Source organism: Notechis scutatus, chromosome 3 (assembly GCF_049901735.1).
Source record: "Notechis scutatus isolate UNSWTSFEM ecotype Mainland chromosome 3, rNotScu1.2, whole genome shotgun sequence".
NCBI classification, from domain to species: Eukaryota; Metazoa; Chordata; class Lepidosauria; order Squamata; family Elapidae; genus Notechis; species Notechis scutatus.
Genome location: NC_142011.1, coordinates 118,508,646 through 118,533,829, shown reverse-complemented (window position 1 = coordinate 118,533,829; position 25,184 = coordinate 118,508,646). Strand labels below are relative to the sequence as shown.

The following is a 25,184-nucleotide window of genomic DNA, read 5'->3' as shown; positions in this document are numbered from 1 at the left end:
TTAATTGTCAAGAGATTGTTATAGGAAAGGTTGCATTCCTATTTTTCCTGACATGTAACTCTACAGTTACTCTAAGTCAGTTCACTTTAGGATGAACTAGTTAAAATAGTTGATGAATATCTCAAAGCAAAATTGATTTCAAGATTGGCATTTCATAAGAAGAAAATTCAGCTGCAATACAACAATTCTAGGCTTCATACCTCACAGGCCACACAAGAGGCCTTTGGATCTCACCAATATTCCTTAATTGCTATATATGACACATTTTCCCAAAACTAATGGAACACTTTTGTGAGCATTTGTTTGACTAAAATGAAAAAGTAAAAAGGACTGTCAGGATCTGTTAAGAAAGGTGGCTTTGTTGAAGACATTAAGGAATCTGGTAAGGAAAAATATCTATCTCTGAAACAATAATCGAAATTGTCTAGTAAGAATAAATAGTCAAGTGTGACAATTTGTTTGTTGAGGAGCCTTGGAATTCCATCACTGCTAGATTTGTCAAATAAATCAGATCAAAGATGAACTCTTATGCTTCTTATGCTGCAACAGTATGGGATTCAGTAGTACAAGCTCTCATTTGTTGATAGATTAACTAAATCTGGGACTCATTCTGAGATTTTCATAAGATTTCTAATGAGTTACAAGTTAAAACTGCTTATATTAAATTCAGCCATGATGATTTCTACTACCATAACAGACACTGTTTTTGATTCTTATAGATTATTTCTGAAATTATTTGTTCAATTAAGCATGGAATCACAACCTTGAACATGGTATATAACCATGGAGTTTGCTGTGTTCTGCTTGATTGGTGTTTCTAATATCTTCTGTCTGTTTTGTGGCTTTTTTTGTCTTGATTGGCTGGCAATGTTGTGTTTCCTGTATTGGAGGCTTTTAGTGCGGCTTGGCTCCGAGTAAACAGACGGCTATCATTTATTAGGAAGCTAGGTTTCATCTGGGTGCCTGGTTGGGATGTGTTTGAGCTGGAGATATCAGGGGGGATCTGTTTGTGCCCAGGTGTTTGCCTGGCTTGTGGTGTGGAGATTTTTTTTTTTTGTGAGTGCAGGCTTCCAAATAATTGACAGTCTGGTGGAATCATCTCTTCTATTCATGCTTTCAGGTCTTTTTTCAATCTCTATGGCTTCTCTGATAATTCTGTGGCTGGGGTTTTCTATAGTGGCTAGGGTTTTGGTGCCATTGAAGTCGATGCTACGACCTGTGGCTTTCATGTGTTGGACTAGTGAGGAAATGTGTTCCAGCTTTTTTACTGCATTTTTGTGTTCATCTAGGTGGGTCCTTATTCTTCTATTGCTCTGTCCATCGACTTCAATGGCACCAAAACCCTAGCCACTATAGAAAACCCCAGCCACAGAATTATCAGAGAAGCCATAGAGATTGAAAAAAGACCTGAAAGCATGAATAGAAGAGATGACTCCACCAGATTTGTCAATTATCTGGAAGCCTGCACTCACAAACAAAAAAATCTCCACACCACAAGCCAGGCAAACACCTGGGCACAAACAGATCCCCCCTGATACCTTCAGCTCAAACACACCCCAAACAGGCACCCAGATGAAACCTAGCTTCCTAATAAATGATAGCCGTCCGTTTACTTGGAGCCAAGCCGCACTAAAAGCCTCCAATACAGGAAACACAACGTTGCCAGCCAATCAAGACAAAAAAAGCTACAAAACAGACAGAAGATATTGAAACACCAATCAAGCAGAACACAGCAAACTCCAAGACCAATAAACACAGACCAAGACTCCCAACCAATCAGGATGAAGAAAAAACCATTCTGGCACAGCAGTTGGCTAGCCCCAAATTTAAAACAGAAATGGCTGTGAAAGCCTGACTCACCTACGAACACTATACAGAAGCCTGATGATGGCAGATGAGATTCTGCCGAAACATTGCTACAACTTTAAAAGCACAACTATAATGATGTGGGAAAATACCTGAACAAAGCTGAATACCATACATATAAATACCCGCAAAAACTTAAGAATATATATATATATGTGTGTGTGTGTGTGTGTGTGTGTGTGTGTGTGTGTGTGTGTATATGTGGGGGACGAGCGGTCTGCCACCTCCAAGTGGTGTCCCCTGGATGCGCGAAGCCGTTAAATGCTGACCGTAACTGAGAGCAGACCCTCCGACGACAGGCCCACGCGACAGGCCAGCTGGAGTATTCAAATGCCGCATCAACATGGTGGAAACGTCCACTACCACTATGTCCACTACGTCCACTACCACTATGTCCACTACGTCCACTACCACTATGAGGCAGTCCCGGCTACGATGGTTCGGCCATGTGAGTCGTGCCAAGGAAGAATCCATCATCAAATCTGCGATGAAGGTGACTGTCGGAGGAGTAAGACCGCGTGGTAGACCTAAGCAACGCTGAATGGACACGATCAAGGCCAACCTAGAGATCGCGAAGGCAGACCCGACATACGTGGCAGACAGAGAGGCGTGGAAGCAATACTCAAGGACATTAGCGGACCTCGCCAGAGCGCGAGACAAACGCTGAAGAAAAAGAAGAAGAAGTGTGTGTGTATATGTGTATATGTGTATATGTGTATATGTGTATATGTATATGTATATGTATATGTATATGTATATATGGATGGATCTTTGGTTATTCGGGTTTTCTCCCGCGTAAGATTGGAAGTATCTAGGCAACGTTTCGATGAAGTCTCATTCATCATCTTCAGGCTTCTGTCTTCAGCTCTGTGCTTCTCAGAGTGATGTGAGCTTGCAGCTGCTTCTTCCTTTTAACTGCTAGTGGCGGTGTGACTTGATTGATATATAAAAGGCACTACAGACAAAATCAGCAAGATCCTCCAAAAACACAACATTAAAACAGCATTCTGCACAAACAGAAAAATATCCACCATCCTAAGAAACCCTAAAGACAAAATCGAGTTAGAAAACCAAGGAGTATACGAAATCCCTTGCACCGCCTGCCCCACCACATACATTGGACAAACTAACAGAAGAATAAATGCACGCGTTGAAGAACATAAGAACTCAATCAAAAAAGAAGAGCCTACCTCTTCCCTGGTCTAACACCTCAAAGCCACAGGACATGAGATTGACTTTAAAAATACCAGAACTATCGCCAAAACCGAACACTTCAACAACAGAATAATCAGAGAAGCCATAGAGATAGAAAAACGCCCACACAGCATGAATAAAAGAGATGACACCTCCCGCTTACCAGCCATTTGGAAACCCGTCCTCATGAACAGACGAGTGCCTAACATGATGAATGACACCAGACCCACACCCACGAGGGCCACACAAGAAGCCACCACCACACTTCCACGTAAAAAGCAGACTCACACCCACACAGAAGATGAGACACGACCACAGACCAGAAGCCGCACTGCAGCTGCATCACTACCCACTTCAAACCCCTCTGAGCTATACATGAAGCGAATTGACCCCCACCATGCAGATGCAGCACGACCACGAACTCGAAGCCAAACAGCAAGATCACAGCTCACCAGCTCAAATCCCCCAGTAACTAAGACCAACCTGAGCACAACCAAGCCCCCTACCTGAACAGAACACACCTCCAGCCAATCAGAACATGGCCAACCCCCAACCAATGAGAACACAGCCAAACCCCAACCAATGAGAACACCCCCCACCCAATCAGAACACAGCCAAGCCCCCACCCAATCAAGTCACACCCCCACTAGTAGTTAAAAGGAAGAAGCAGCTGCAAGCTCACATCACTCTGAGAAGCACAGAGCTGAAGACAGAAGCCTGATATATATATATATATATATATATATATATATATATATATATATATATATATATATATATATATATATATATATATATATATATATATATATATATATATGTTATATATATATGTTATACATATGTTATATATATGCAGTATAAATATGCTGTATATATGCAGTATAAATTAATTAATCTGAGTTCAATGAAATTTTTCCCATTTAACCAGGCATGGGCGTGCTACCTCAATATTGGACTTACCTGATACTGCTGGCCAGTGCAGAGAATGAGATGATCATAGGGCACTTTTTTCTCCTTGGAAACTATTACATGTTTTGCAGTCCTGTTTATAGCAATCATTTTTCCAGCCACAACATTAATCCATGAACCAAGTGACATCAGTGCATAATCATCCTCATTAAAACAATAACTGTGAAGAAACAACAAGTTCATTTTAGTAATTGAATGTAATTATTAATTATATTATGGTAAATTGATTAAAATATCATAATCAAGTCTTCTTGCTCCCTTTCAGAAATTTTATTGTAGTTCGTAGTAAGGTATTGTATTACCCCACAGGAAAACACATGAATTGTAATGAAACAATAGGAGGTTCTTACATTTGCTGGTAAGAAAATAATCAATTAGCAAGAGGTGCAGATTGCTGCAGATACAGCTGTTACAAACCTAATGCATAAACTAGGGATATGCAACCGTGGCAACTTTTAAGATTTGTTGACTTCAATTCCCAGAATACCCTAGCCAGCCATGTGGGCAGATTTTAAGGTTGCCAAGATTGAACACCCCTAGCATAAACAAAGTCTAGCTTAAACTCCACCCAGTTTTCTTCTTCATTTCTAAAATAGCTTCTTCTTATTCCATCTCTATTCTGTCCCCCACTTTTTTGCTACTTTTGCTAAACAGAGGAAGAAAGAATTACCAAGGCATTGCTATAGTTTTTAAAGGCCAAACAAGGATAGTGATTTAACAAACGACAATACCTGAAATCCATGACAAGGAGAGTACGAATGTTAGAAACTAAATTTGATTAACTCCTCATTTACTACAGTATATAAATATACTTTATAGCATCAGAACTATATTTTACCATTATAAAATAATGTTTATATCTGTCTTTTTGGCAGTACTGAAAATACTCCAAACAAACCTGTTAATTAAAAATGCCTTATGCAGATTATTTGATTTATCTTTCCCTGGAAGGCCATGAGCTGAAATCAATGTAAGATTGTTGAATTTCAGGTGTGGGCTACAAAAACAGAAGACCAAAATGTTATGTAAATTTACTTCAGCTATTTTTAATTCATATTATTCATAAGCAATTGAAATGTCAATTAAGTTGTTTTTGATGCTCAGAAATCATGTATCTTATGCAAATATGCATCAGTATTTATATCAACTTTCATAAACTATTTTGATGTCAATAATAGTAGTAACAGTTAGTGATAGCTGCTGCTAGACATAGTCCTTGACTTACTGTTGTTTGCTTAATGATGGTTTGGATTAATGATGGCCTCTGAAACAATCATTTACAACCTAAATCTGAACTTACAAATAATCATATGGTCACAATTCAGGTACTTGGCAACTGGCTTGCATTTATGACTGGTTGCAGTGTCCTGTGGGCATGTGATTATGATTTGCAACTTTTTTTGTCAATTTCCCCAAAACATCACTGGTTAATCTGGGTTTGCATTTACAATCACATGACTTAACTTACAATTTAAAACAGAAATGGCTGTGAAAGCCTGACTCACCTACGAACACTATACAACAGATGAGATTCTGCTCGATTGGCACAACTGATGTGGGAAAATACTGAACAAAGCTGAATACCATACATATAAATACCCGCAAAAACTTAAGAATATATATATATATATATATATATATATATATATATATATATATATATATATATATATATATGTGTGTGTGTGTGTGTGTGTGTGTGTGTGTGTGTGTGTGTATGTGGGGACGAGCGGTCTGCCACCTCCAAGTGGTGTCCCTGGATGCGCGAAGCCGTTAACGCTGACCGTAACTGAGAGCAGACCCTCTGACGACAGGCCCACGCGACAGGCCGGCTGGAGTATTCAAATGCCGCATCAACATGGTGGAAACGTCCACTACCACTATGTCCACTACGTCCACTACCACTATGTCCACTACGTCCACTACCACTATGAGGCAGTCCCGGCTACGATGGTTCGGCCATGTGAGTCGCGCCAAGGAAGAATCCATCATCAAATCTGCGATGAAGGTGACTGTCGGAGGAGCGAGACCGCGTGGTAGACCTAAGCAAGCTGGATGGACACGATCAAGGCCGACCTAGAGATCGCGAAGGCAGACCCGACATACGTGGCAGACAGAGAGGCGTGGAAGCAATACTCAAGGACATTAGCGGACCTCGCCAGAGCGCGAGACAAACGCTGAAGAAAAAGAAGAAGAAGTGTGTGTGTATATGTGTATATGTGTATATGTATATGTATATGTATATGTATATGTATATGTATATGTATATGTATATGTATATATGGATGGATCTTTGGTTATTCGGGTTTTCTCCCGCGTAAGATTGGAAGTATCTATATAAGTCTCATATATCTTCAGGCTTCTGTCTTCATATGCTTCTCATGATGTGAGCTTATATATATATATATATATATATATATATATATATATATATATATATATATATATATATATATAAATGTTTTCTTAAGTTTTCGTGAATTACACATGTATGGTAGGCTTGGTTCGGGTATTTTCCCACATATATATATATATATATATATATATATATATATATATATATATATATATATATATATATATATATATATATATATATATATATATATATATATATATATATATATATATTATATATATATATATATATATATATAATATGTTATATATATGTTATATATATGCAGTATAAATATGCTGTATATATGCAGTATAAATTAATTAATCTGAGTTCAATGAAATTTTTTCCCATTTAACCAGGCATGGGCGTGCTACCTCAATATTGGACTTACCTGATACTGCTGGCCAGTGCAGAGAATGAGATGATCATAGGGCACTTTTTTCTCCTTGGAAACTATTACATGTTTTGCAGTCCTGTTTATAGCAATCATTTTTCCAGCCACAACATTAATCCATGAACCAAGTGACATCAGTGCATAATCATCCTCATTAAAACAATAACTGTGAAGAAACAACAAGTTCATTTTAGTAATTGAATGTAATTATTAATTATATTATGGTAAATTGATTAAAATATCATAATCAAGTCTTCTTGCTCCCTTTCAGAAATTTTATTGTAGTTCGTAGTAAGGTATTGTATTACCCCACAGGAAAACACATGAATTGTAATGAAACAATAGGAGGTTCTTACATTTGCTGGTAAGAAAATAATCGATTAGCAAGAGGTGCAGATTGCTGCAGATACAGCTGTTACAAACCTAATGCATAAACTAGGGATATGCAACCGTGGCAACTTTTAAGATTTGTTGACTTCAATTCCCAGAATACCCTAGCCAGCCATGTGGGCAGATTTTAAGGTTGCCAAGATTGAACACCCCAGCATAAACAAAGTCTAGCTTAAACTCCACCCAGTTTTCTTCTCCATTTCTAAAATAGCTTCTTCTTATTCCATCTCTATTCTGTCCCCCCACTTTTTTGCTACTTTTGCTAAACAGAGGAAGAAAGAATTACCGAAGGCATTGCTATAGTTTTTAAAGGCCAAACAAGGATAGTGATTTAACAAACGACAATACCTGAAATCCATGACAAGGAGAGTACGAATGTTAGAAACTAAATTTGATTAACTCCTCATTTACTACAGTATATAAATATACTTTATAGCATCAGAACTATATTTTACCATTATAAAATAATGTTTATATCTGTCTTTTTGGCAGTACTGAAAATACTCCAAACAAACCTGTTAATTAAAAATGCCTTATGCAGATTATTTGATTTATCTTTCCCTGGAAGGCCATGAGCTGAAATCAATGTAAGATTGTTGAATTTCAGGTGTGGGCTACAAAAAAACAGAAGACCAAAATGTTATGTAAATTTACTTCAGCTATTTTTAATTCATATTATTCATAAGCAATTGAAATGTCAATTAAGTTGTTTTTTGATGCTCAGAAATCATGTATCTTATGCAAATATGCATCAGTATTTATATCAACTTTCATAAACTATTTTGATGTCAATAATAGTAGTAACAGTTAGTGATAGCTGCTGCTAGACATAGTCCTTGACTTACTGTTGTTTGCTTAATGATGGTTTGGATTAATGATGGCCTCTGAAACAATCATTTACAACCTAAATCTGAACTTACAAATAATCATATGGTCACAATTCAGGTACTTGGCAACTGGCTTGCATTTATGACTGGTTGCAGTGTCCTGTGGGCATGTGATTATGATTTGCAACTTTTTTTGTCAATTTCCCCCCAAAACATCACTGGTTAATCTGGGTTTGCATTTACAATCACATGACTTAACTTATGACTCAACTTACAACCATGGTGACTCAATTTAGGACCATTGTAAAATGATTGTAAAGGCAAGCCTGGTCATGTGATGCCTTGTGACCGCAAAGACTTACGATGGAAATTCCAGTCTCAATTGAGGTCACGTTGAGGACGACCTGTATTATCACCGTCTTTATAATCATCATTTATACATCTAATTGCTAATGTGAATGCTTAGGTTTGGAGTGAAAGGAAATAATATTGAATCAAATAAAGGGACTTCTATTTTGAAAATATCTGTTTCATCTTCCTTAAAAGTAAATCTGGACTAACAAATCTTCATCAATTCTCAGGTTTTTTTCCTGTGTCACTCAAAACTGTGACCTGCAATGTTGTATTATGTGAATAGGTTTGATCAAACAAATGGAATCAAGTTGTACTCTAAGAGGAAAACATCTGCTGGTAAAACTTTACTTTAGCTGATTTTCAGAATTCCGGAATAGCCTTGCCTACTTTCTGGGATAAGTATTCAATAGAATGCAAGTTGTCCTAATGTAAAAAAAGGATGGACAGCAACCAAAAAGTAATTTTTACAGGATGATTTGTTAATTCTGGTACTCACAATAATTTATGGGTTTCTGTATTTGTTACATTTATATCCCATCTTTAATAGAAGCTCAAGACAGAGTGCAAAGTGCTTTATTCTAAGGGGAGGAGTTTTGTATCAAAGCCAGTTTGGTGTAGTTAAAAAGCATCAGGCTACAAACTGGGAAACCCTAAGTACTAGTCCCTTCTTAGACCCAAAGTCAGCCTTGGGCCAGCTGCTCTCTCTATCTTTGGAATGAGGAAATTACAAACCACTTCTAACCACCTTGCCAAGAAAACTGTAGAGATATAGGTAATATCTGAGAATCATTGAACAGGGAGAAAAAGGATAAAATTTGTTCATCCCTGGTTAGAAAAATAGAAAAGAAATAAAGGAAAAATATAGTTATGTATAAAACATGGATATTTCATTTCTTTTTCAACTGCATGGGAAGCAAAAGTGATGAACACAAAAATTTGAAGCTCAAGTAATGCTAGTTTACCATTACATTTTAAAGGCCCTCTAACCTTCATGCAAACCAGGAATTCATTTATGCTTTCCTTGTATACCACGGGAGGTCTGTATAAAGGAAGTCCAAGAAAAACTTATGTGCCTTTTTTCAGATCTTATAGTTCCTGTAATTGCCCAAATTCTGAAATTTGCTATGAAAACTGCAAGGTTTAGAAAACTAGCTAACTCAAGATCAGTAAAAGTTTCAAAAACAGCACCATCACAGATCACATGTCTATGGTTTTATTAAGGTAAATATACAGGTGAAACTCAAAAAATTAGAATATCGTGCAAAAGTTCATTTATTTCAGTAATGCAACTTAAATGGTGAAAGTAATATATGAGATAGACTCATTACATGCAAAGCAAGATAGTTCAAGCCGTGATTTGTCATAATTGGGATGATGATGGTTTACAGCTCATGAAAACCCCAAATCCACAATCTCAGAAAATTAGAATATTACATGCAATCAATAAAACAAGGATTGTACATAGAACAGTATCGGACCTCTGAAAAGTATAAGCATGCATATGTACTCAGTACTTGGTTTGGGCCCCTTTTGCAGCAATTACTGCCTCAATGCGGCGTGGCATGGAAGCTATCAGCCTGTGGCACTGCTGAGGTGGTATGGAAGACCAGGATGCTTCAATAGCGGCCTTCAGCTCTTCTGCATTGTTCGGTCTCATGTCTCTCATCTTTCTCTTGACAATGCCCTCTATGGGGTTCAGGTCAGGCGAGTTTGCTGGCCAATCAAGCACAAGTAATGCTACGGTCACTGAACCAGGTTTTGGTGCTTTTGGCAGTGTGGGCAGGTGCCAAGTCCTGTTGGAAAATGAAGTCAGCATCCCCATAAAGCTCGTCTGCAGAAGGAAGCATGAAGTGCTCCAAAATTTCCTGGTAGACGGCTGCATTGACCCTGGACTTAATGAAGCACAGTGGATCAACACCAACAGATGACATGGCTCCCCAAATCAACACAGCCTGTGGAAACTTTACACTGGACTTCAAGCATCTTGCAGTGTGTGCCTCTCCATTCTTCCTCCAGACTCTGGGACCTTGGTTTCCAAATGAGGTGCAAAAGTTGCCCTCATCAGAAAAGAGGACTTTGGACCACTGAGCAACAGACCAGTTCTGTTTTTCTTTAGCCCAGGTAAGACGCTTCTGATGTTGTTTGTTGTTCAGGAGCAGCTTGACAAGAGGAATACAACATTTGAAGCCCATGTCCAGGATCCGTCTCTGTGTGGTGGCTCTTGATGCACTGACTCCAGCCTCAGTCCACTCCTTGTGAAAGTCCCCAACACCTTTGAATGGCCTTTTCCTGACAATCCTCTCCAGGTTGTGGTCATCCCTGCTGCTTGTGCACCTTTTTCTTCCACTTTTCCCTTCCACATAACTTTCTATTAATGTGCTTTGATACAGCACTTTGGGAACATCCAACTACTTTTGCAATTACCTTTTGAGGCTTTCCCTCCTTATGGAGGGTGTCAATGATGGTTTTCTGCACAACTGTCAGGTCAGCAATCTTTCCCATGATTGTGATTCCTACTGAACCAGACTGAGAGACCATTTAAAGGCACAGGAACCCTTTGCAGGTGTTATGGTTTAATTAGCTGATTAGAGTGGGACACTTTGAGCTTAGAATATTGAACCTTTTCACAATATTCTAATTTTCTGAGATTGTGGATTTGGGGTTTTCATGACCTGCAAGCCATAATCATCTCAATTATGACACATCACGGCTTGAACTATCTTGCTTTGCATGTAATGAGACTATCTCATATATTAGGTTCACCTTTTAAGTTGCATTACTGAAATAAATGAACTTTTGCCCAATATTCTAATTTTTCGAGTTTCACCTGTATAGAATTTCATTAATTAAAGAACAGCAATAAAGCATAGTCATATACAATCTTTACATGTCATTAAAAAAATAACAGCTTAAAAAAGTAACCTCATGCCAAATTTTCCAACTCAGATATATTAGTCAATGGAATTGAATTGAATATTTTATTTGGCCAAGTGTGATTAGACACACAAGGAATTTGTCTCTGGTACAGAAGCTCTCATTGTACATGCAAAGCAACAGAATGATGATAACCATAGTAACAATACTAATAAGAGGGAGGAGTAAAAAGGATAATAAGAAATAATAATTCTACAGCCATATTACTTGGGTAAATACACACAGACATTAAGACAGCACTGTGAGAATTAGGTGTTCAGCAGAGTGATGGCCAGAGTAAAAAAATCTGTCTTTGTGTCTAGTTGTTTTGGCCTGCAATGTCCTGTAGCACCATCTCAAGGGGAGGAATTGAAACAGTTTATGTCCAGGATGTGAGGGGTAATATATAGGTCTATGGAAGACAGGCCAGTTGCAGTTATTCTTTCTGCAGTCTTAACTATCCACTGGAGTCTGTACTTGGTCTGTTTAGTTGCTGTACCAAAGCTGAAAGTTACAGATGTACATATGACAGATTCAATATAATAATTGCTCTGTAAAACTGTATCAACAGCCCCTGGGGCAGTGAATTTCCTGAGTTGACGCAGAAAGAACATTCTTCATTGTGTCTTTTTAATTATGATTCTTGGAACAATGTAAGATTCCTAGTGTCTGGTGAAAGGCTAAAATTGTTGCAGTTTTAAAACCAGATAAAGGGTCCAATAACCCTAAGAACTATCGTTCGAGTTCTCTCTTGTGCCATACTTACAAAATCTTTGAAACAATGGTACAAAATCACCTCACTATAACTGTAGAATCCCTTTTCATACTGCAGCAGGCTGGATTTCACCCTAAAAAATGTTGCACCACAGAGATCATAAATTTAACCCAGTATATCCAACTTGGATTCCAAAAAGACAATGTAACAGGAACTAATTTCTGGGCAAGATCTGTTTAATTTTTACATAATTTAATCTTGTATTTTATATTTTAAATGTAAGTCATAGAGTATTCCTTATTTTAATTGTGATGCTTCTGACACAAATAAACAAATGATGGTTCTAATGTTAAGTGGTCATTTCAAGTCCTGGGAGATTATAGAATCCAAAAATTTGAAGGACTCTACTGTTGATACTGTGCCATTAAATATGGTAAAAGATGGCAAAATAGAAGGGTTCCTCCTAAAATCCAGTTTCATCTCTACAGTTTTAAGAATATTCAGTTTCAGTTGTTATGGCTCTGCAACCTTCAAAACTTTAACAGAGGGTTCCCTCGAGGCACAGTCATAAATTGAGATTACAGATAAATGTCTATGCAATGAGATACATTTACTCTTATTTGTTTCTCTTATACAGTATTTAGTGATTGATAAATAGGTATATTTTTCAATTTGTTCAGATCCAAATTTGCTTAAATCAGATTGGATTCCTAAGGTGATGTGAAAATTCAGCTCTTGCTCTCTTTATCAGTCAAGGTTTTAATATTTTTCAGTCAGCAATTAAGGCTTTCTCATTCAATTTTTTTGTTTTCATGTGGTGCCAAAATGAAGGTAACTTAGCTGTCTCTTCCCAACCTAGTCACTTCCATGTGCTGGAATTTCAACTCACATAATTGTTTAAATTTGGGTGTGTCCGCTGGGCATTATGGGAATTTAAATCCAACAAACAGAAGATACTACATCAAGGAAGACTAGATTAACATTTTAAGAATGATTATCCTGGGCTGCTCAGTTGTTGCTTCATATGAGCTTGCAAAACTATAGAAGCTGGAGAAAACTTAAGAATTACCATTTGTCCATTAAATTAGTTTTTTATGTTACTGAACCTCCTACCTGGAAGGAGGTATAGCTACAAAAATTTCACAGGTAAATATGAGAGGCACAGTTTGCAAGGGTGAAGATTCTCTACAGTATTTTTCACTCTACTGAGAATAGTTTGTCTGGAAAATGAATGTTAGGTGGAAGCTAACTGAAGAACGTAAAAACAGAACAGTAAATTCTGCAGAGATTTAGGGTTAGCCTCCTTTCTGGATTAACATTGTTTACAAAAGCTATTAAAGTTCTATTTATTTTGGGCGGAAAAGTATTAGTTATCTCATAGAACACAGTTTGGAAATTATTGCAATTATAATCAGAAATCTTTGCAATTAATTCATTTTTTGCAATTCAGAACTAAGTCAAGAGTGCTTCATCCATCTTAGGCTTTCTTTAATATTGAAAAAATCAGCGTATTTTTGATCATTGCAAAATGGAAACATGCTGAAGAAAAGATAGTGCCCACCAGAAACAGAACTGCTTCTGCGAGGTACATATAAAAATTCTGAATACCCTGTTCTTTACAGCACAGGGCAACCATCACGGTGGTTTTTTTTTTTTTTGAAGCTTCAAGTTAAGAGCTCAACCCAACGAAGCATTAAACAAGTGCACCTGCTTTATCGAAGCAAATAATTCCAGCAGGGATTCATGTTGCTGTGGATACAAAAGGGGAAGAACAGCTCAAAGATACTTGTAAAGCAGAAGGGATTAGAGTATCTAGGGAAATAAGTAAAAGGTATTGGGTTTCATTGCCTGGCTTTAAAGTGCAGCTACAAAAGGAGGCCTAAGCATCCTTGGCTTTAAAATAAAACGGGTCATGTTGCCAATTTATTAGTGATGTGATAAGGAAAGCAGAAATCATTTAAAATGTTACTATTTAAATCATTTTCACTTTTTGCAAAGGTAGATAGTCAATAGAATTTCATAGCTATTCATGAAACAAAAAGGTGATTTGAGTATCAAGCTTGAATGCACACATGTACAGGCAAAGATACACCTCTCCAAAAGAAAGCTAAAGAATCAAATACATACATTAGTTGTACCACTTACAAGAGACTCGTTAAAAATACACAATGAAATAATTCAAAACCATTTCCTGATGACAAATGCAATAGAACAGAACCTTCATTATGTCTATGGAGTCATTAATGGACCAATCCTACATGAAACACATGAAGCAGATCTGGACTTAGCCAGTAGACAGATGAGCAACTGTGCGGGAACAGGTGTGTTTTTTTCCAAAGCCAAAACTATTCACTTTGATTTAGAAGTCCAGTAATTCCATATATAGATATATATATCAGACGAACACAATACAGAAGCCTGATGATGGCAGATGAGATTCTGCCGAAACGTTGCTACATTGATGGGTTTCACATGTTGAAGGATATACAGAAGAAAATGTAACCTCAGTTAAAGTACCGTAAATCCAAGTGCATTCTGGGGATCTAAGCTTATAAGGAGAAATAGATAAGAATTATTCTATTCATGTTACCAATATATATTAAAATCATTAGACTAGATAGACCTGTAGTACACTATTGTTCTCTATTAAATGATTGCTGCAAATATTTTGAGCACTATCTTGCATCATTATGCCTTGCATTTATCACAGACACCATCTATTGTAATTGATTTCACAGCCAGGCAAGATAGAACATGCCCTATTTATTTCTGTCTGAATACTAAGTGCACGGCAAGCCAGTGCATTGTTTTGTTTTGTATTATTTCCCCTCAATATAGAAAAAAAAAACAATCTGAAAAGAGCACATATTTCAATCAACTCATGTGGCAAAAGGTAGATAGCATAAAACAATAACAATTACTACAATATTCATTACATGTTAGCCCTGTGATCAGCAAGTAAGCACTAACTATTTAATTAGTCAACTAATTAGTGGCAGGCAACATGGAAGGCTCCTGACATTCTCAGACAAATGTAAAGATAAAAAGCCTAATTAAACAGCAAGCATTATCCTAGCTACTGCCAAACAAGACAGCTGTGCAGGATACTGTGTAATACTGGGCTACCAGATAACGGGAGTTGTATCTTTTCTAAGTAGAGCTTAGAAGCATGCAATTGATAAGCCATTATGATTGCCAAACAAATCCAAGGAAAGAAAAAAGGATAAACTCAATAAGTGCTATATTCATTCTATCAACAATCTCAGTCCTGTTTAGCTGAACAGGACTTCCTCTCGGGTCAACGTGCCTATGATAGTATCTCCATGTATCTCCATTATTCTCAATGGACAGCATTATAATGATACCCGAAATCCAGATCAACACATCTAGAAGAAATCTGATAAGAAAAGCAAAGTTAAAGTTGCTCTATAGCAATACTATAGAAATGTAGAATGCTATAGGACCTATTGGAACATTGTCAAACACTTTTTCAAGTGCTTTTATGTATAAGAATATGCAGTTTTTATTTTATTCTTTTGTCTTCTTCATTATCAATATGAATGATAATGAATCAATGTTATCCTAAACATAAAAATGCAACTTTTGGGTAATTTATTAGACTACTATGTCGGGAAATTCGACAGTCTCCTAATAACAGATGATAAAGGGATGATAGGACAAAGAGATACTTGCTACAAGGTGTAGTGCAAATTCTTCTTTTTGCATCATAGCTATGCTTTCTGTATTGTCTTTATTAAAGGAGTAAAAGTGATCCATTTAAAAATAGGGTATAGAATTTCCCCTATTCCTTCTTGCCAAAACTCTCTGTTCTTCAATATTTCTACACTGTTAATATGATGATAAATATAAACAACTGAATAAATAAAAACATTATGATCATTTGATTGTATCTTAATGTATAATATTGAACATAAAAAAAAATACAATTAAATATGTTAAATATACATAAACTATATAATTATTGGAAAATATCCCTAAATACCAGTTTAGATATTATACATTTATTAATGATAAATGAAGCTTAGCTTTTTCTTTTGTGATATTTTCAAAATAATGTTTCTTTCATATTTTATTCAAAATTGAACATGTTTTATTTGGCCTTTCAATATTGTTTTTTTTAGTAGCTTTATTATCACCTTTAAGCAAAGGTGCTTTTTCAGGAAGGAACTGGACTTTTTTTGTTTTTTCTTTGAAGACATTTTGCTTCTCATCCAAGAAGCTTCTTTAGCTCTGACAGGATAGTGGAGAATGCAAAGATTTATATTCCTTCCAGATAGCTGGTCACTTGCATCGTTTTAGAGGGTCGTTGAAGCACTTGGAAGTTTCTCTGTGTCCTCAGGGTCTCTTGAGCAGTGCTCCTGGTTACTGTAGTCTGCAATTTTTCCACTGGAAATCCATTCCTACTCCCACATCATTCAAAGAGTGTTCATCCCAAATTGTATGGCTAAAAGTCTGTGGAGATTCTCAGTCATCCAGGTCATGGTAGTCCCAAAGGACCAAACATCCTTTGGGACAAACATGATCTGGAGGACTGAGAATCTCTACAGACTTTCACCTTTAAGCAAACTACACATAAATAATACAAAATACAAAGACACATGCACACACACACACACACACACACACACACACACACAGAGAGAAAGCTATCTTTTGCAGTAAATAGTGTTTACTGTAGTATACAAAAATCTTTTTTTCAAAAGGTAAATAAGTCAACAAATTAAGAAAGGGATATGTAAGACAAACATCTCAATAGAATACCTAAGTAATGAGTATATGAATTTATATAATTATGAATACCTCTCTTGTTAGAAAACTAGCTATTCATAAAATATATCTGTTCTTAAAGGAGAATTGAGTATGTTGGAAAATAATGGCAAAATAGATTATTAATAATATTATGGTTAATAATAATAGGGGTGGTAAAATATTTTAAACCCCAAATATTTCAAACTTGAGAAGTTTCATCTCAAGCTTGAAACAATTTTAAGTTCAAAACAGGCCATTTTTACTCTTCTAGAAGAGTTTGACACGGTTCTGACTATTCTAGAGGTCTTTCAAGCTTTAAATCATTCTGTAACATAGACAAAGCAGATGTACAAAATAGAAGTACATTTTTCACATATAAAACAGATTTTTTTTTGTAATAAAAGCAGCACGATAAAAGAGCCAAGTTCTCCCCACGTTATTTTCATACACTAATCATGCTTTGATACTTGAAGCAGGCTGGGCTGAAAAGAAAAATGACTAATGATAAACATGAGTGGGAAAGATATAAAGATGTCCTTACTATCTCGTTCTTTGTTATAGTTTGTAATTTATTATAAAAAATGTAATGATCCACTGCATTAGAGCAAATAATTTTGGCATGAATGTAATGGACCTATTTGCCCTTCCACAGAGGCTTTTAGAGGAATTCAGCCAGTCTGACCTGACCTAATGTACACTGCCCAGATTAAATGTGATCTGAACATAGTTATACTCTGAATCACATACTTCTCCAAATTATTTGTTCCAAGAAAATATATGTATTGAATAGTTCAAATATAATGAGATGTCAATCTTTAGCTGCATTTGACTCTAGACTATTTAGCATGATATAGACATAATGTGAAAGTCTCCATCTAAGTGGTGTAATTAAGGTTAATGTATTTTTTTAACAAGGTTGTCTAGTAAGTCAGAATAGAATTGCATCTGTCATTTGCAATCCACATACTTCACTGTAATCTGCAGAAGTGGATTCTTAATAACTACCTCTAGATCTTTCCTCTTTATTCTTGCCATCTTAATGGAAAACACTGCATAAAAGAGATGTGAATTCCATTTGTACATCTGAAAACCGAATGTAATGGGACCAAATTTGGTGAGAGAAGCTGCCAAAAGAAACATCAAAGTAAAATGGGAACCAAATCTGGTTTGGGCCCGCAGAGTAAACATTCTAGAAAAAAGAATCCCCTAATGCCTCCTTTTGAGAGAAGCAGTTGGGCAGTGACTTGGAATGCTGCTGGTTAGTCCATACTAAATCCCCCTCTCTCCTCTCTTCTGCTCATGTAACCCAGAGCAAAACAGTGTATGGCTTGCCCTGTTTCCCTGTATATAGAGCACACATACAGTTGCAACAGAGGAAAGCAGAAACACACAACTCAAATGGACTAAAATATTACTTCAATACATAGAAAGGTAAGGAAACTGACTATGGCAACTGCTAAAAAATATTTTCTGGAGGAATTCAAGAAGTCAAGCTCTGGATGCTTTCTTTATTTTTCCCTTTCCAATCCAAAGGTATGCTATAAAGAAATTATTAAGGGAGCTTCACATTATCTCCTTCAGACTGGTTATCCATCTCTCCATCAGCAGGATAGCTTTCTGAAAACAACAGTTTGGAACTAAATCTAGACAGGGGAAGAAGATCAAGTATGAAAATTGTTGGATCCAACCAGAAAAGAAATCCAGAAATAACACCCATTATATTCTTATAGAAGAGGAAATTGGGAAACAGCTTAGAACACTCCTGATTCCTCCATTCTAAGCCCCGTTCTAATCATAGCACGCACGCATGCACTCATACAAAGAGGGGTAGGGACAGCAGAAACATAGACACACATATAGTGTATCACTTTGTTAACATGTTAACAAAAATACCTTCTAAAGTCACTTCTGTAAAGAGCTAAAAATATCAGAAGAATTCCATGCTTTCCCTATCCTAATTCATTATAAATAAATGAAAACAAACTTTATGGGTATCTCAGATCTGGGTTTCTGAGTTCAAAGAACTGCAGGAACTGCAACTTGCATCTTTCTGTAGTTTAATGAATAATAGAAACTAAGACCCAATTTGTTTGGTCCATAGTATTTTCAACAATCATGTAGATGTGAAAGTTGGAGAGTGAAGGAATCTTTGAATTATAGTATGATATTGTTTGGATGCTCTTAGGGTCTTGATGGAGCAAAACAGGCTCCAACTCATTCCTAGCAAGACTGTGTGTATTTGGACCCTCTGGAGACAAGGTTTTTCTATCTTTGGTTCTGGGTGGTATGCAATCTGAGGATCTTCCTAGAGTCATGGCTCCTGCTCAAAGAGCAGGTGGCAGCTATGGCTAGGAAAGTCCTTGCATATCTTAAGATGATGCTCCAGATGTACCCATTCCTGGACCAGGAAACCCTGCTCATAGTCATCCATGGCCTTGTATAAATTACTGCAATGCAATCTACATAGGGGTCCCCCTAAATAACATTCAGAAGCTTCAATTAATGCAGAATGTGTCTGCATGGATAGTAATTAATGCTGGCTATAGGGCACATGTAACACCACTACTTCCTGAGCTGCACTGGCTACCAGTTTGTTTTACACTGCTACCCTTTAAGGTGCTGATTGTCACTTTTACATGCCTTGGGACCGGATTACCCAAGGGACTGCTTTTTTCTCTCTGATTTGGTCAGCAGACTAGGCATGGTGCAGATTCCATCAGCCAAAATGTTAGCTGGCAGGGACAGGAAGCGGAGCCTTTTCTGCTATAATGCCTGCCCTGTGGAATACTGTATTTTCTCTTCAAAAATTACAATGGCCCCAAATTTCATAAGGCTTAAAAAACCTAACTGTGTACTGGACCTAGGGCTCCAGATGTATTAAAGGCCTTGTATCTTTGGTGCACTGCTAATTAGTTAGTTATTCTGGTTGCTGTATATTTAATTTTGGATTATTTTATTGTTTTTAAATGTTTTATTGTTTTAAAACTGTAAGCTATCCAGAGTCACCTGGTTGAGATAGGTGGCTATAGAAAATAAATAGATAGATAGATAGATAGATAGATAGATAGATAGATAGATAGATAGATAGATAGATAGATAGATATTGACAAAAGGTACTGAGCATTATGAACTGCTAGATGAACAAATCATTAAATAGTAGGCTCAAGCTTTCATCAACTCAAAAGGATAACAGTTTAATATTATGGACATGCAAAGAGAAAGAATAGTAGACAAAAATACCATTCTTGACAAGATTGAAGGAAAATGTAGGAAAAAAAGATTAGCATTGTAATTGATCAATGTAATAACTACAGCGATAGATTCAACTCTAGCAGGGATTAATAGCCATTTGACTGAAGAGGAAATACAATCCAGAACAACTATCTACAGGGTTTCTATAAGTCAATATCAACTTATTGGCAACTAACAATAACAACAAAACATCTGGACCTCCAAATATTAGCTTGAAATTTCCATATGTTTTAAATCATTGGCCATCCTGGCTAAACCTAAAACTAGAGATAGATGCTGTCCATGCCTGCTCTAACGGTTTCGTTCTAAAGAGATCTTCTTTTTGGAATTACATTATCAGCACTGTGAATGCTAGTGATAATCACCGCTACAACCACAGCTATAATGTATGCCATACACAAATAAAAATCAACTTGATTGTCTTTAACACTGAGTGGAAGGAATCAGTATCATGTGTACATTAACACAGAGACTTTAGATCACAGCAATATAGATAGGTTAGGTAAATTATAATAGCTAAGGTGCCAGACATGAAATGATGACATATAGTTTGACTTTATCCTTAGGCAACTTTGGACAAATCATTTATTCTATGCCTAAACTATCTCAAGAGTTATTGTTTTAGAAATAAGGTGAGATTTACAATTACGTAACACTGAGCTTTCATTAAAAAGATGAGACGTAAATGCAAAATTGAACAAACAAATATAGTGAAAAATTGTCCAGTGTGAAATTAAATGACAACAAATGTAAAAAACTTACCAAAAAATCAGTGTCTCCAAGAAGGAGATTCCTACGTTTGATGATCCAACAACTACTATTCTACAATTGACAGATACCTTAGGCTCCAAGGACAATTTCCGATTGAAATGATACAGTGCATACTTTAACTGCATGAGGAATAAAATACAAAAAAATATGTTCTTTAGTATATTTAGATTACAAATGTGTTATAAACAAGGACACAGAAATATATGACACTTTCAAATTGTAAAACATGTCTGGAGAATTCCAATTTTCCAACATAATTGGGAATCTAGAGACACCAATATTCAGAGATATTAGTATCCTTCCACTTTTCCCCAAAGAATTCCAATTTGCCATGAAATATGTTGAAATTGTCAAAAGTGCTTTAAATCCTTGAGGAGAAAAAGATCCAGGAAGGATGGAAAATTTCATGGAACAAGATACCGAAGGCGCAATTATTTTCAACCCCCTCGAGACAAAATGGGAGAAATCCATACAGCCCAAAGTGGATATATGCAGACGTTTTTAAAATGCTGAACAGAAAAAAGTGGTATGTATAGAAAGCGGGAGAAGAGAATCATTATAAGAAGAATAATACCAGGTAGTTTCCAGGAATAGAAAAGCTAAAGCCCATAAAGGAGCTTCTGAGAAATCTCCAAAATAGAAATGGGCTCTTACTATGTTATAGCACTGGGAGAAGGAGGGAAGGAACTGCTGTTTAGGATTAGGTGAGGCAAAATCTGCAGTAGCTATGTGAATAAAGTTTTCATTATTATTATTATTATTATTATTATTATTATTATTATTATTATTATTATTATTATTATTATTATTATTATTATTATTATTATTATTATTATTATCGGGGGAATGTGGCAATACTGGATTCCGGTAGTAACAGTAAACAGTTGTAATTCTATATAAGTTTGAAGCCCCACAGGCAAATCTTAATATTTTCTTACACCGATTCACGTAGCAATGCTAATATCCACTGATTTGTTAGTCCATACAGAATTCCAATTCATGCAGTTCAGGTCTGTCACTTTTGTGCAAGAGAAAATACAGCAAAATTATATAACATTTTTATCAGCATTGCAATCCATATGAATCATCATCATCTTCATCCCACCCTCTATTGGGCGCAGATGAAACTATGGCATACAATTAAACAAACAATATTTCATTTGGATCTACAGAAGAACACATAAAATTTCCAACAGAAGACAATATTTGAATAGCTCAAGGTTGAAATGAGGGGTCCTTGGTGCTCTCTTGAGACCCCCCCCCTCCCCGCAAAGCAGGGATCAGGGACTAAACCACATTTCCCTCAACATGAGGAGCCATCTCCAAAGAAAGAAAGAGAATCATAACAGAATTCCAACACCCTAAGCTAGTTCAGAAAGATTCCATGATCAATGGGTTTCAAAGGCTACCAAGACGTCAAGAGACACCAAGATGGATACATTGCCCTCATCCTGACCTACCACATCACCAAGTGCAACCAAACTTGTCTCAATACGATATCAGCAACTGTGATCAAAGAGGTCTCAAGCCAGTATTCTAGTTCGAACCTAGACAGGAAGGGGCCCAGAATATCCATTTCCTCCATGATTTTTTGAGTGCTAGGCTGAACACTTTCTCCACAACCTTCCCCAGAAAGAAACTGGTTAGAAACTGGTCAGAAATAGTCCAAGTCTATGGGATCCAGAGATAGTTTCTTGAGAATGGGATGGACTACTCCTCTTCCAGGGGACTTGATGGCTCATTGGCTAAGACGCTGAGTTTGTCGATCAGAAGGCCGGCAGTTCAGTGGTTTGAATCCCTAGCCCCGTATAATGGAATGACCTCCCATTACTTGTTCAACTTCTGTCAACCTAGCAGTTCGAAAGCATGTAAAAATGCAAGAAGAAAAATAGGGACCACTTTGGTGGGAATGCGGCTTCCGCATTTAGTCATGACGGCCACATGACCACGGAGACGTCTTTGGACAGCGCTGGCTCTTCAGCTTAGAAATGGAGAAGAACACTGCCCCTAGAGTGGGGTAGAGCTGGAAACAACTAGCACACATGTGCAGGGGAATCTTTACCTTTACTTTTACTCCTCTTCCAGAATCAGTAAAATTATCCTATCTTTCAAGATAACATTCACCATCACAGGAATTTTCCTACCCTGTCCATTTCTTAACTCCTTCTAGATAATATCACAAGGCCATGCCACACAATATCTTAGTAAATCAACTGATAATCTTAATTTCTGATCTTCCATACTCTAGATGGCAGCCAGCTGTTATGATTCCATAGAAATTCTATTTTTCTTTGTATTACGCACAATGGCAAATCCTTTTTTCAACAGAAGAACATACATTTTCTGACCTTTGTAATATTCCAGATGGAAATACAACTGCATTTTAAATATTATCTGTATTAATGTGCTTACATATTGTTCTAAATATGTAATCAAAAGTGTTTATAATCCCAATATTAGATAAAGCTTTGTCAAATAGAGACACTGCAAGACCTACTATGACTTCACAGGCACAAAATCACAGTTAGAAATTTTTAGGTGGTAAGACCTCTATAAATGCTTTTATGAGTAATGAGTAATTAATGCAGTGAGCTATCAATCCCTGTTTTATAACAATACTTGATTTGATAAGCCTTTGAAAATGCAAAATAAAAAATGTATTTCATGAAATTCAGTAAACTTATTTTATGTGAGGGAGTAGATGGTTATCCATTACTACTAGCACTGTGTGTTAGAGGTGAAGTGATGAATATGAATTATTATTTTCTCTGCCAACTGATTCTGTGTCATTCCTTCTCTCATTTGTTCAAAAATAGCAGCAATATACAATACTCTTCTATACAGTTCTTGCTGGTAACATTTATAAAATAATGCCCAATTTTAACTTTCAGCATGCACACAATTCTTAACACTAATCCTTAATATAGACCAGCGATGGCGAACCTTTTAGGCACCGAGTGCCCAAACCAGAACACGTATGCATGTGCGTGTATGTGCATGTGCCGGAGTGCCAGAAACCCAAAGACCAGCTGGCTGGTGTGCACATGCCTGTTTTTTGGCTGTTTTGGGCCATTTGGGGGGCTGTTTTCAGGTCGTTTGGGGGGCCATTTTTCAGACCATTTTCAGGGTGTTTTTGGGCTGTTTTCAGGCTGTTTTCTGGGCTGTTTTTCAGGCCATTTCAAGAAATTTTTCAGGCCTGAAAACAACCTGGAAAATTGCCTGAAAAAGGCCCAAGAAGGCCCATTTTTGGGGCCATTTTCCGGTGCTCTGGTGCCTACAAGGACTAGCTGGACTGTGCACATGTGCACGCCAGAAACCAGAAGAGCAACAATGGTGTTCATGCCGACAGAGATTATTTTATTATTATAGGTCACAATAATTGAATTCACATGTTTTCAAAGAATACAGAAACCAAGTGTCTAAACTTGCTTTATGCTAGAGAATGAAGGTAGTAAATGAGAAAGATGCTTGCAATTTAAATATTGTTCCTTCATGCACTGTCAGAGTAAATTTCAAAGTAAGGGAAGTCATCATTCTCCTTTCGTACTTGAGAAGCCTTCTTCCACAATTATATAAGTTCAAAGAGCTCTGATTTGAATTTGGCAATTACCTTTGCTAGGTTCAGGTTATTTGGAGGAGGGAGAAAATAGCAAAAAGAAAGAACTCCAAAAGGGGAGAGGATTAGAGTTTGGAAGATATATGTCATAAATTTACTATAAACTTCCTCTGAGAGAATACCAAAAGGAAAAAAATAATAATACGAAAGCACCATGTGGTAAGTGTCCAATGTATTTATTTTAGTTATAAAACTTACAGAGCTTCCCACTTCAATCATAGTGATTCTGGGTGACGTACAATAGAGCCAAAGATTTAATAAATCTAACATTGTAAAATCAGTGAAACAGTCAACACGGGAAAAACAAAATAAAGCAAGCAAGATCACAAGAAGGGAGCAACACAGCCAGGGCACAGGCTCCCTCTTGACAGATAATCTATAGGTTCGTTGAAATAATCTAGGTTTTAAGAGCTTTCCAGGAGGTCACAAGAGTTGGGACCAACCTCACTCAGGAGGAATGATGTGGGGCCATGGCAGAAAAAAGCTTTTCTCCTAGGTCCTGTCAGATGGAGCTCCCTTGCAGACAGGACTCTTACATTATGCTCTTCCTGCTGGATCCGATAGCACAGATAGATGTAATCAGGAAGAGGTGGTCCCTCAAGTAACCAAGTCCCTTGCCATGTAGGGCTTTAAAGGTCAAAAACCAGCACTTTGAATTGGACACAGAAGCAAACCAGCAATCAATTCGGGTTTTAGAGCAAAGGTGTAATATGCCTGCTAGGAGCACATATAACTTCCTGTGCTGCTGC

General features: G+C 36.8%; 1 protein-coding gene across 1 annotated transcript in view; it reads right to left on the bottom strand.

The window, feature by feature from the left end:
- The window catches only part of CFAP61 (cilia and flagella associated protein 61), a 142,406-nt gene that overhangs the window by 53,243 nt on the left and 63,979 nt on the right, over positions 1–25,184 (bottom strand). The window contains exons 18-20 of the mRNA XM_087961089.1: positions 20,811–20,938; positions 7,733–7,831; positions 6,825–6,993 (exon numbers count right to left, since the gene is read on the bottom strand). Of these exons, the coding sequence (XP_087817215.1) occupies positions 6,825–6,993; positions 7,733–7,831; positions 20,811–20,938 (396 nt within the window). The remainder of the gene's footprint in view (positions 1–6,824; positions 6,994–7,732; positions 7,832–20,810; positions 20,939–25,184) is intronic.